Source organism: Leopardus geoffroyi, chromosome B4 (genome assembly GCF_018350155.1).
Source record: "Leopardus geoffroyi isolate Oge1 chromosome B4, O.geoffroyi_Oge1_pat1.0, whole genome shotgun sequence".
Lineage (NCBI taxonomy): Eukaryota > Metazoa > Chordata > Mammalia > Carnivora > Felidae > Leopardus > Leopardus geoffroyi.
Genome location: NC_059341.1, coordinates 49,122,371 through 49,135,040, shown reverse-complemented (window position 1 = coordinate 49,135,040; position 12,670 = coordinate 49,122,371). Strand labels below are relative to the sequence as shown.

Below are 12,670 nucleotides of genomic sequence, written 5' to 3'. Positions count from 1 at the left end.
AACCAACTGAGCCACCCAGGCACCCGAAATAAGTTTTAATTATAGATTCAATTTTTAGGAGATAATGCATGAAACTTATTTTTGAAGCTTAAAAGTTATTTCATTGAAATTCTTGAGTAACTTATTACTCATCCCAGTATTTTTTTCCTTTTTTTAAAACATATCCACGTACCAGAAATTATTTTAAATTGGTAATTCTTCCCTTTTTGTTCTATCTCTCCAGTAAACCAGTGATTTTTCATAGCAAAGTAACAAAGCTACAAAACCACTTGAGTACATTTCTCATGTGTGTTCAGATTTATAATATATATTGATAACTAACTTTGATCATTGTCAACCTTGGGACCACATCTAGCACATTGTGGCCACTCAGTAAGTGTAGATTTATTTGATTTATTGATTGATTGAATAGGCACATGATAGTGTATCCAACATTTCAGAGTCACTACCTATGTCTTTGCCCTTCACCTCTAAGCCTATTAGGTATAGTGTTACTGATGGAAAAAAAACTCTGCCATTTATTTTGGACAGCTTACCACAAAGTGTTTTAAAAGTTTATCTTGATCATTTTAGAGGGTCAGGAGAGTGTACTTTGACTTAGTGATTTAGTTATATCTCTGTACCTCATCTGCTTCCAAAATGGATTCAGTCAACTCACTTAAATTATATGCAGTTTAAGTAATGCTAATATTAAAAATAAAATAATGAAGCAAAAACTACAAAATTAAGCAATTAGGGTGGGGGTAAGAATTAAAATTTTGGAAGTATAGATTGATACTGTGATTGAATTTCAGATTTGTCTTTGAGGTTCCTAGCTGTCAGCAGAAAGAGAAACAATCATTTGCTGTCATTGGGAAAAGGAAGAAGTATATATCGGTTTATTAGGATAAATAATGTTTTTTTTAATCCAATCCTCAAAAATATTTGTCTCATGAAACTTTGTATAGAATGTGAGGGATGATGTAAGGGACATTACTTTTAAAGATTTTTTTCCTCATTTAGAGAATGCTGTGGTAAATATCACAAAGTTTCTTTTAGTAACCTTTGAGAAATAAAAAATTTAAATGGAATCTATTGAAGGCAATTCCATGAAGGGATACTCAATTATATATAGAGTTTAGGGTTGTCAAAATTTACCCGGGGAAAGAATTTTTAAAAAAATACGTTGAGTGGTGGGGGCACCTGGGTGGCTCAGTTGGGTTAAGCATCTGACTTCAGCTCAGGTCATGATTTCACAGTTAGTGAGTTCGAGCCCCAAGTCAGGCTCTGTGCTGACAGCTCAGAACCTCCTTCATATTCTGTGTTTCCCTCTCTCTCTGCCTCTCCCCGAGTCGCACTTTCTCTCTCTTAAAAATAAATAAACATTTTTAAAAATTCAATAAAAAATACATTGAGTGGTGGGTAGATTGTATATCTGAGTTGTCTTGTGGATCCCATCTCTCACTCAGGCTATTGTAATAGGTGCTGGATCGTTGATGTTTCAGGTTGCTAAGAAAATGTATCATCATTATTGCAAAAGATAATCTGAAAGTTCTGGTCTGATATAAAATACACAGAGGTTTGGAATTTGCTTTTATAATTATTTTTTATTACCCTTAAACTCTATTACGTGCCTATGCCTGGAATGCAGTAAATACCATGTGAAGTATATTCACTCTTGAGTGAAACGTACTGTGCCATTAGGTAAACCACCTGTTGAATTTAGAGCCCTCTCCTTTGAGGGATTACAGTTTACTTCTATCCCAAAGCAGTTCATGCTTCAGAGATGTCTCCGATCATTGCCGACTCCACATCTGCTCTATATCAAGTGCATATTGATTATTCCAAACCACGAACAGAGAACATACGTTTTTATATATTATAGATCTCTTAAGAAACTTTAGTATATCTGAAAAATTATACAGTATGATTTTCAGATTGATTATATGGTCAATATCGTAGCTAAGTTTTATCTAAAGAGGGCAAGAAACTGTAAACCGTAAAGATTTGTACTCTCTAAAGCACTTTTTGAGTACATGCTGGGTAGTCATCTCTGAGACACTCAAAACAGCAAAGACTTCAAGGAGAGCTGTGGCAAACTTTTCTTTTTAATTCGCTGGTTCCGAAACACAGTGGTGGAGAGTTATTCTGCCCTGTTATAGTATACTCAACTCTCTATTATTAATGGTGATTATTTTCCAGATCATGGGAGGGGAACACGAGGGAAGGAAGAGAGAAAGATAGAGAACTGAAATTATTGTTTTTCTGACTTTTGGAGTGGCTGAATTTTTTTATCCCCCCAAATGAAATCTAAATAGAATGTAAACGTATAAAGTAGGGAAAAGGGGTAGGAAGCCCACAGAACAGCTGTTAAATTATTATTAATATATAATAATTATTTGGCTATAATGTCACTTTTCTCACTTTTCTTATTTTTTAAAACTATATCAAAAATAGCCAGTAGGTAGCATAGCTTTTGGGTCATCTTTTCTCATTGTCCCTTTCCTCTTCTGGAGTTACTAAGAGGTTGCCAATTACCTCTGATGGCAGAATACGTTGTGTCACAATTGCCGTGCTGGCCCTGCTGCGACTCATTGTTCCAGAGGACCCTGATGGGCCACTTGACAGGGGAAAGATGAACAAACGTCTTTAGTTCCTTTCTGCTTTTTCCCTTGTAGAAATAAGTAAGGAAATGTGGAAAGGTAAATGGAGGAGAAAATGAGGGAGTTAAATTAAGAAACAACAGTTAAAGTGTTTCATTATTGAAATGAAGAAAATAGTAGTGCATTATTGATATATCAATTTTTGTATTACATATAGAGGTATATTTTAGTTATGTTAAATTTATTAGTGGTCATTTAATGATTAAAGGAAGTATTTGGTTTTTTAAGAAAGTTTTGTGGTTTTTTTTTTTGTTTTTTTGTTATTTTGAGAGAGAGACCGTGAGGGAGGGACAGAGAGAGAAGGAGAGAGAATTCTAAGCAGGCTCTGCCCTCCCAGCTCAGAGCCTGACGCAGGGCTCCAATTCACTCACCGAACTGTGAGATCATGATCTGAGCTGAAATCGAGTTTGGTGCTTAACTGACTGAGCCACCCAGGCGCCCCAAGAAAGTTTTCTTTTTAAAAAAGCATAGGACTCTTGGACCTGTTCTTACTATTAAAATAAGTTTATAATGAATGAATGGATTAACTAATTAGGTGTTATTAGTCTTACTCTTAATTCATACCTACCCTTGCAATTTAGGAACTGGACAAAGCTTTTCTAAAACTTGACAGTCATAATTTTTAAATATGAATTAAAGACATTGCTTGAGTTAGTGAAATCAACATATATTTTAATTTCTACTATGGAAATTATCTTCAGTCTCTTTTAATTTTATAAAAAATGCTACCATTGATCTTTATCCCAGTTCTTTCATGGTAGAGTCGCTAATTAACAAAGTAATGTCCTGGTATATTTAATGGACAAAGAATTCATAGATTTGTATTCTGTATTTGGCTTAGTATCCACTAACCTTCTGATTTTTGCATTATTTAGTTTTGTACTAGCCATAGTGGCTCATTTTAATAGTAATAACTCCAAAGTTTTGTTCAGTTCTCATATTTTATGAAATATAATAAACTAAACTATTATTGTAATAATTTGTCAGAATGTTTTCTGGTAGGAATTGGCATTGATTTGCTTTAATGTCTTACTTCTGTTTTCAGCCTTTAGGAAGAGCTCACTAAATGATCATTTCTCTTTCTTTTTATAGAAATTATGATCTACTGAAAGCACAACCCAAGAAGTATGCCAAATCCAAGTATGACTTTGTGGCAAGGAACAACAGTGAGCTCTCAGTTCTAAAAGATGATATTTTAGAGGTAATAGAATTTTACCTTTTTTATACTCTTAATAAAGTGGATTTATTTTGTATATTGTATACAATATACTGCATGTTGTATTTGGTATATATCTAAACCTTCTTAAAAAATGCCAAGGTCAATGTCATTTTATTTTATCCAGGATAAAAACATGTTATAGATACCTATATCTATTTAGGAGGGGGAGCTTGCTTTATCTTATTTTTTGTTGAGTTTTTATGGGGGAGGGCGTGAAAAACGGAGGTTGGTGGGGAGGACAGAGGTTGAATTTCTTGGTTTACTTGGTCCTCTTTTCTTCTGGCATTTATCCATTTTGGAATCAAGGCTAGTTATGTAGATACATCATAATATTTTAATGAGAGAAAATGTTTCCTTCTTCCTGTCATAGTCCCCTTGCACAAATGTACCCATCAGTGAGTAAGCTGTTGATTCTGGGAATAATCTACCGTGACTCTCGAATCCATTTCTTAGATCATAACTCGGAGTTCATCTTCTTTAATATGTAATGTGGGATAGTCATGATAGTTTTTATAAAAAGAATGGTTTCCATTCTTTTCCTTCCTGTTTGAAGGGTGTAGACAAAAGACCTCTCCAAACATGTCATCTTAGTCATCTTTCCATGCTTCAGATAGCATAAACAGTTAAACCTTCTTGGCAGGTGATGAGGACCTTGGGTACATTCACAGTAGTGGTTCCATACATGTTTTATACTAGTAATTATGATTATCAGTGTAACTCCTGAGAATCATTCAACCCACAGTGTGTTGATAGTAAGTCAGCCTATTAGAAGTGAAAAGAGTTTCCTGATCTAAGGAATAAAGATCGAACTTCTTTCATAGATTGGTTTTGGTATGGAATGATGCCTTTATTTTCTTTCATGATGACAGATCCTTGATGATAGAAAACAATGGTGGAAGGTTCGAAATGCAAGTGGAGACTCTGGATTTGTGCCAAATAACATTTTGGATATCGTGAGACCTCCAGAATCTGGATTAGGGCGTGCTGATCCACCATACACGCATACCATACAGGTATTTATTATGACTTTTTAGCAAAATTTAACTTTTATAAACTTTCAAATTGATTACTCTAAAATGGGACTTAAATACCTTTTGTGTATTAATCATTTTGAGACTTAATTTGTTGTACAATTTGTATAGTTTTTTCCCTAGGGTTAGCGGGGGAGGGGGGCAATGGCGAAAGATATAGGAAACAATTATATATATGTTTTTTCTGATTTATTTCTTCAGAAAATTTCTTAAAATGTTTACCAGTAAGTGACCTTCTCTTTTTTCGTACACATCCTATAGTCCTTCTGATGTTCGGAGAAGCAGTATTTCTGCCTCTTCACTCTTGCCCATAGCCTTCCTATCCAGTGGTTTCTTCATAGAGGGTGGCACTGGGACAGTGGCTGGAGGGTGGCTCATCTTCACCATCTTTCGCCTTTATTCTCTTAAGCGTTCTGTCACTGACCTTGAACTTGCACTCTTCCCCCCCCCTCCCCTTACAACAAGACATGGGTATTCATTTGGACTATAATATTGGTCCTCTCTTGATTTTAAGATTAAAATATACTTATGACATAGGGTAGATAGATCAGGCTCTCTCTTGTTGATCATTAAATAATCTTTGAGTCACATGACACATTTTCAGGACTTTATTAACTCTGGTAGCTCATTCACCCGAACATCTGAATCCACTTACTATTTAACTTGGGATTTTTGACCTGTGACAGAACCTCTAGAGTCCAGTCTGCTAGCAGAGGCGGAATGGATGGACCGTCTCATATGTAGCATATGAACCTGTGGTGGTTTCTATATCACACCCCCAGGAAGAATTATTTTAATTTTCAGAATCTTCAGCAAAAAATCACATCTGACCCCATAATAATGTCATAAACTTGAGAAGCTACATATGCTGTCCAGTGACAGAGTTGATGTTCATGCCAGGTCTAGGCTTAGTAAGATACAGCTTGTCCACATGTAGGATGGTGATCATACCTCTGCTGCATGACCATTCATTACTTGTGGCCCCTCATAGTATTCACACTGAGTATAGGTCCTGTGGTCATCCAGAGTGACTTTTGGCCTTACTAGAATCCAAGAGTCAAGCAAACTTTTTTTTATTTTTAATTTTAGAGAGGGGAGAGGGCAGAGGGGGAGAAAGAATCTCAAGCAGGCTCCATGTTCAGTGTGGAGCCCACCATGGGGCTCGATCCCACAACCCTAGGATCTTGACCTGAGCTGAAATCGGGAGTCGGACGCTCAACTGACTGAGCCACCCAGGCGCCCCATGCAAACTTATAAAGTAAAGAATTATTGTACAATGTATGTATCTTGATAACTTAAGGTGATGTGGTGGAAATTCTGTTTGCCGTGCTTGTTTTGGCTAGCCTGATGTGCATATGTTCTATGTACTTATTTTATGTTCATCATTTGTCATTAGCTTTTGATGCCAAAGAAGGAGTTTGAGTTATTCAAGGTATGGTCTACTACTCCATTTCCTGTGGATTTTTGAAGTGACTTTTCTAACTTAGTTTGAATACCTTTTTCTTTCCTGAGTTCCTTTCTGATTTGAGATGTGGTTACCTGACATAACATAGGCTTCCGCCTGGTTTATAAGTGCCAATTCCTTACCTTCTTTCCTGTAGACAGTTGGACCAAATGCCTTAAACAGTGTTAAAGAGTGAAATATATGCCTAAAACAGTGATGGAGTATATACCCTTTGAGTTTATGCAATGTTAATGTTAAAAAGTTAACTTTTTAACAGTTAACTTGTAATAAGCTATCAGAGACACTGTTCACAGAGACTCTCCCTAGATGCTGCATATGAACAGGAGTCAAGAGTTAAAAACAATTATCCAAAGTTTTGTTTGTGTGCATCCTTACTAGGGATGAGCAAACTCCAATTAAATACCCGAAACATGCAAATAATGTCAATTCTAACTAAGTATTTTACCCCACCAGCAATTTCCTAAGGAATTTAACCTCTCTTACCTTTGTCTGTTTATTGTTCGGTCTTGTCTTTTCCTTGATTCTTGGCCTGAGCCATAAGTTGACTTTTCTGTTTAAAGGTTGCTTCTGTTTAAAACCAAAGCAAAACTGTTGATACATATCACAGGTAGGGAGAGTACTTTTTGAGGACATAAATTTTATTCCTCCTTTCTCGAACAGAGCCTCGTCTTACATTTTTGTCAACTTTGGCACAACCAAGAAAGTTTTTAAGTGCTCACAAGCTTCAGGAGTTTGTTTTGCTACTTTATGTAAATAGAAATGTGTGGGAATTGCCTGTTTGGGCTGGTTCCTTTTAAACTTTTCAACACTATCTGACTGTCTTCTAAAAATTTCTGGATGCAGCTCTGAATACAGTGATATATGTGGAAACGTTATAGAAGCTGTGTGTGTGTGTGTGTGTGTGTGTGTGTTTAGGTTAAGAGCTCTGCTTTTAAAAGGTATTAAAAAGAGTTTATTTTTTAACAGCTCCCGAAAACTTTGGGCTTAGCCCAACAAAACCACCAAAATCTTGTAAAATTTTAATAAGCAGTCTTGACAATCTGCTATCTGGCATAAATCCTACTCTAAAAGAATTCCTTTTCTCAAAGCATCTATAACACACACACACACACACACACACACACACACACACACACACAGTGACTAGGTAGAATAAGATGGAAAAGACAAAAGCATCCTTGGTCTAATATACCTAAAGAAAAACTGTGTGGCTTATTTTGAAACGACAATAAAGATACCACATATTTATGTAAATTCCAGTGATCCTAACCCTCTAGCCTAACAGACCTCCACCAGATTACAAACAAATCAAGAGCAACTCTGTGTCTTATTCATCTCCTTATTCACCTCCCAAATATTTATTGAGTGCCAGGATCTTGCATTTGATGAAAAGGAAGACAGAAAGCCTAGCACTGAGCAGGTCCTCCATAAAAGCCTGCTGTCTGGAATCGGAATCACCAAGCCATCTGCCACGGCTTTGCTCCTTTGTTCTTGAAGCATTACCAGTGACCCTCTCTCTCCTCAGAAAAGGATGATAAGGGTGCCTGGGTGGCTCAGTCAGTTAAGCGACCGACTTCGGCTGAGGTCATGATCTCACGGTTCATGAGTTCGAGCCCCACATCGGGCTCTGTGCTGACAGCTCAGAGCCTGTAGCCTGCTTCAGATTCTGTGTCTCCTTCTCTTTCTGCCCCTCCCCGACTCGTGCTCTGTCTCTCTTTCTCCCTCTCTCTCTCTTAAAAATGAATACACATTTAAAAAAATTAAAAAAGAAAAAGAAATCGGTGACATTCTTTTCCCCCTGGTATCTTCTATCCATTGAGATCAAAATTTTGAAGGAATTTAAAGAAACTTCTTTTTTTTTAATGTTTGTTTATTTTTGAGAGAGAGAGAGAGACAGAGCACAAGCAGGAGAGGGGCAGAGAGAGAAGGAGACACAGAATCCAAAGCAGGCTTCAGGCTCCGAGCTGTCAGCACAGAGCCCGACACAGGGCCTGAACTCACGAACCACAAGATCATGACCTGAGCTGAAGCCAGACACTCAACCGACTGAGCCACCCAGGCACCCAAGAAACTACTTCTAGCAAAAACATTTTAGATCCCTGTACTGGACTGCTGAATGATACCTAATGATTAATTGCGTAAGCTTCCTTCACATGCACTGGTAGCAATGGTATTACCCTCTGAGTAGATAATGGCCAGTAGTCAGTGTTCATGCCGAGTGCAGGCATTGTTTAAGGACGTCACAAATACTGATTCATTTAATTCCCACAACAACCTTATGAAGTAGGCACATTTCATATATGAGGAAACTAAGGTTTGGAAAAGTAAGTTATGCACAATTAACAGCTGTGTGAAGCTGGGATTGGGACCCAGGACTCTGGATTCAGAGCCCATGGTCTGATGCACTCAATCAATAATGGGAATCATGCTTAGAAAAGATTGTTTTCTCATTTTGTACATACATACAGTTTTCACTCTATGAATGCTTAAGAGACATTTTCTCAGAATAACTTTACCATGCATGGTATTGTGATAAAAGTTAATCTGATAATCACCATCCTCAGAGTGGAATTTTTGCCTTATCTATCAATGCCTTAGATTTCATCAGTTCTTCCATTTTTTTTTTTCATCCTTGAGGAAGGTAATCCAAATTACATAATTTACTTAGAAAGTAGACATTTTGTGAATGGTGGGACTAGGGAATTAGATGTAAACTGTTCCATGTGGCGTCTACAAGTCATCAAATGTTTTAACAGTGCACACAGTTGTGACTCTTATTGTTTGATGCCCTTGTGTTTCCTGTTAAGAATGATGGCAGTTCCCCCGTGAAAGGCACAAGAGCAGTACGTGGCTGTTGTTCAGACACTTTCGGTTGGAGATTCTTTTCTGATAGCAGGGATGCTAGTACCTGGCAGCAGAAGTAAATAGGTGTTGAATTGCCACCAATGTTCCTGAGAGTCTAGGTTATTTAATATCCTCACATTTGGAGTGATTTTTAACAGCTCTGTAAAGACAGCCATTCCCACCTATTGTGTTTCCCCCATGGGTTCCACAAAGTTTTGACAATAAAAGGGAGGGAAGTAATGCAGAATTTATAAAAGATATGGAACATCAAGAAAAGATTAACTGAAACCACAGGGAAAAGGAAGTAGATGCTTATGAGAGACTATGGAGAAATGAAGAAAAATGATATACCCTTTGATAAAAAATTTTGTTGTAGAGCATTCCAGTACTTCGTTGTATTTTAGCTGGGCGACAGATCGACATCCAGGGTGCTTTCTCCCCATATAATCTACTTGCCACATAAAGTTTCCTGATACCTCTTTTGATTTGATTCCCAGACCTCTGGCACTAGGACTGTTCATCTACTAGAATTACCTTTTTGCCCATATGGATTCTCATGCTGTATGAGGGCAGAAACTAACCCCACCCTCCTGTTATCTCTGGTGTACTCAAAGGCTTGACTAAACGGGTCTTCCACTTACTATTAAGTCTACGTACTTATTATTATTGTAGATATTTTTAGTCTACCAAGGTGCCAATAATTATGAATACCTGGCCGTTACAGTTCTGTGAATTAAACAGAAAATTTCCTGTCTTCTCTGTTTCCTAGCAAGAGATATGGTGATAGTACGCAAAAAGCCCCAATCTGTCACTAACTAGCTGTGTGAACTTCAAGAAAGCATTTTATTTTTCTGTGCCCAGTTTGCTCAGCTGTGAAGTGGAAGGGGTCAACAATCTCCACAATCCCATCTAGATACAAATTTGTGGTATTTTTCTCAATGCATGTTTAAATAGCCCTAAAACAGGAAAGGAAATATTTCCTGTGACTTTTAAACCACTAACACCACTAATTTCACCCCATGTTATGAATGCTCTGTTTTTCAAGCTCAGTCCAGATATTCAGATACTGCTGGACAGTGACCATTTTACTAAAGATGTTTTCGTATTCGTTCCAGTAGACTTACTTCCTGATAGTACCCAGTTCTTTAAAATGTGTTTTCAAAATTAATCTCAGAACATTCTATTTATTAATTAGAGGCATGGTTTTTAGAAAAGGATGTTTACTTTTTATTCTGCCTTATGTGTTGACATTTTCCCCAGTATTTCTTGCAATAATTTGAAAAGTCATCTCCCTTTCTCTCTCTCTCATATGTATCTATATATCTTATGGATCTAGGTGACTTATATATGGTTACTATTTATATATAGTAATGACTGCCCAACATGCATGTGCAGAATTACAAAATTTTGTTGAGACTGCTTACAAGTTTAAACCTAAAACTCCCTAAAACGCACCATGATATGTATTTCCTTTTGTAAAGTCAGCTTTTAAAGAGAAATTAACCTTATATATAGTGCACTCTAATTGTATTCTTTATAAACTATAAGAATAAGATGAACCTATCTTAATATTTTAAAAACACAATAATATACAAATAGGTACTGAAATACTCTATACGGTTTATACTGTAGCATGATTCTATATAATTAGTTTTCCATTGTTAGATAAGAATGATGGAAATTAATTATATAAGTTGATTTGTAGGCAGGTAATTTTACTGTCAAAAAATAATTTGCTCACGTGTTCTGATAGTTGATGTGAATTGTAACTGATACTATTTTAGTTCCATCTCCTGTGTTAATTTCTCATTTAATGTGGTTTGCTCCATTTTCCTAATAGCAATTACTTGGAGAGCTGTCAGAGGTAACCCACATTTGTTCCCTCATGGCACTTCTTTTTAATATCATTTTTTGGATTCAATTTCTGGACTTAACACCCTCCAAATGTTCCAGCTGTGCCTTTTTTTTTTTTCCACTGCAGAGTTCCAAAGAGACCAAATTTAGAGGAAAAATGTGTAGGTTAAAATTTTAAGAACAGTTCAATTTCAGTGGCTTGGTTGGGCTTACTTGCATAACTTCCCCTTGAAGCAGTCTCTTACATGAATCAGGAGCTTATCTCTAAATAACTGTCCTTAATCCTGGAGAATTTCAACTCTAGTGGCTAAAGTGACTCATTCTGACTTAATTATCAGTAAGAAAGTTAATTTGCCATGGGCTCTAGTCATTCTGACTCCTTTCAGAGAAAGAGAAGACGGATTTTGTTTTAAACAGAACTTTAAATATATTTGTGGGAGATGGGAGGGTGACAGTCACTATAGAGAAGTTGGTCCACCTCAAGGTGACCAGTCATGCCGGTTTGCTCGCAAGTGAGGGTTGTTAGGGACTTGGGACTTCCAGTGCTAACACTGGGAGAGTTGTGGGCAAACCAGGAAGAGTTTGGTCAAGAGTTTTTGGAGGCAGGATTTAGAGCTTCAGCACTTGGTTCAGGAGAAGAAGGTGCAGGGTGTGGTTCTACTCTCCAAGACTTCCTGGAAGTTGAGGAGCCATCAATTTGGATCTGCCTCCAAGAGACAGAAATAATGAAGGGAAGAGCAGTAACTGCATGGTGGGTAAAGGAGAGTAAAGAAGATTGGGAGGGACACAGAGAAGTGATTTCAAGAGTCAGTACTGATGCTCTGTTTCCTCCGCACCAAGAGTGAGGAGTCGACTTCCACAGAAACGCTGCCCTGGGTGCTGTTTCAGAGCAGGTCCTGATGGTCTGAGGAGACACTTCTCCCCCTTTTCATTCCGTGGGTTGGAGACACGAGGCAGGAAGAAAGGATCAGGAAAAGGGGGAAATATGCAAGTAAATTCATGACAAGTTTTCATATGGTTTCTGTTTAATCAACTACATGTATTTTAAGCCTATTATTCTGTCAGCTGGTACTAATAAAGTTGCATTATGCAGCAATGACGGAAATGAGGTGAGGCACGAGTTTTGGTGAGCCTGTCTTCAGACTTGACTGTGACAGTAACACACAGCATATCCCATTTTTCACAGTATTATTTGATGGATGGCAGAACACTAGCTGCTCTTGTTTTTATGAAAGCAGAAAGTATGAATCATATCATGGAATGCAGGGCTGATAGGATTTTTTGTTTGCTTGTTTAAGCTTTAAAAATAACAATTTAAACTGACACTTTTGAGATCCTAACATGAGAATTCACTGACCCTTTATGAAATTACATGCAAAGGCTATTCTTGTCAAAGGAACATTGCATCTACATTAATCAGATGACTTTGGTGTGTGCTAAGTATAACATTTTGGTGATATTTGCTGTATTTTGGTTGCTTTTAAATGTCTTATTGGCCCAAATATAGGAATATTATTTTATGGGGAATGATGATAATAATAATAATAATACTATGAACTCTATTATTGAATATATCAGGAACGTTTTTAGGCCTCCAATGCCGGGGGCATCAGCA

The 12,670-nt window shown here is 37.1% G+C and overlaps 1 protein-coding gene across 5 annotated transcripts in view; it reads left to right on the top strand.

Annotated features, from left to right (window-relative positions):
* The window catches only part of EPS8 (epidermal growth factor receptor pathway substrate 8), a 190,483-nt gene that overhangs the window by 163,929 nt on the left and 13,884 nt on the right, over positions 1-12,670 (top strand). For all 5 annotated transcript variants that reach the window (XM_045464476.1, XM_045464478.1, XM_045464474.1 and 2 more), the window contains exons 16-17: positions 3,735-3,843; positions 4,731-4,874. In XM_045464476.1, the coding sequence (XP_045320432.1) occupies positions 3,735-3,843; positions 4,731-4,874 (253 nt within the window). The remainder of the gene's footprint in view (positions 1-3,734; positions 3,844-4,730; positions 4,875-12,670) is intronic.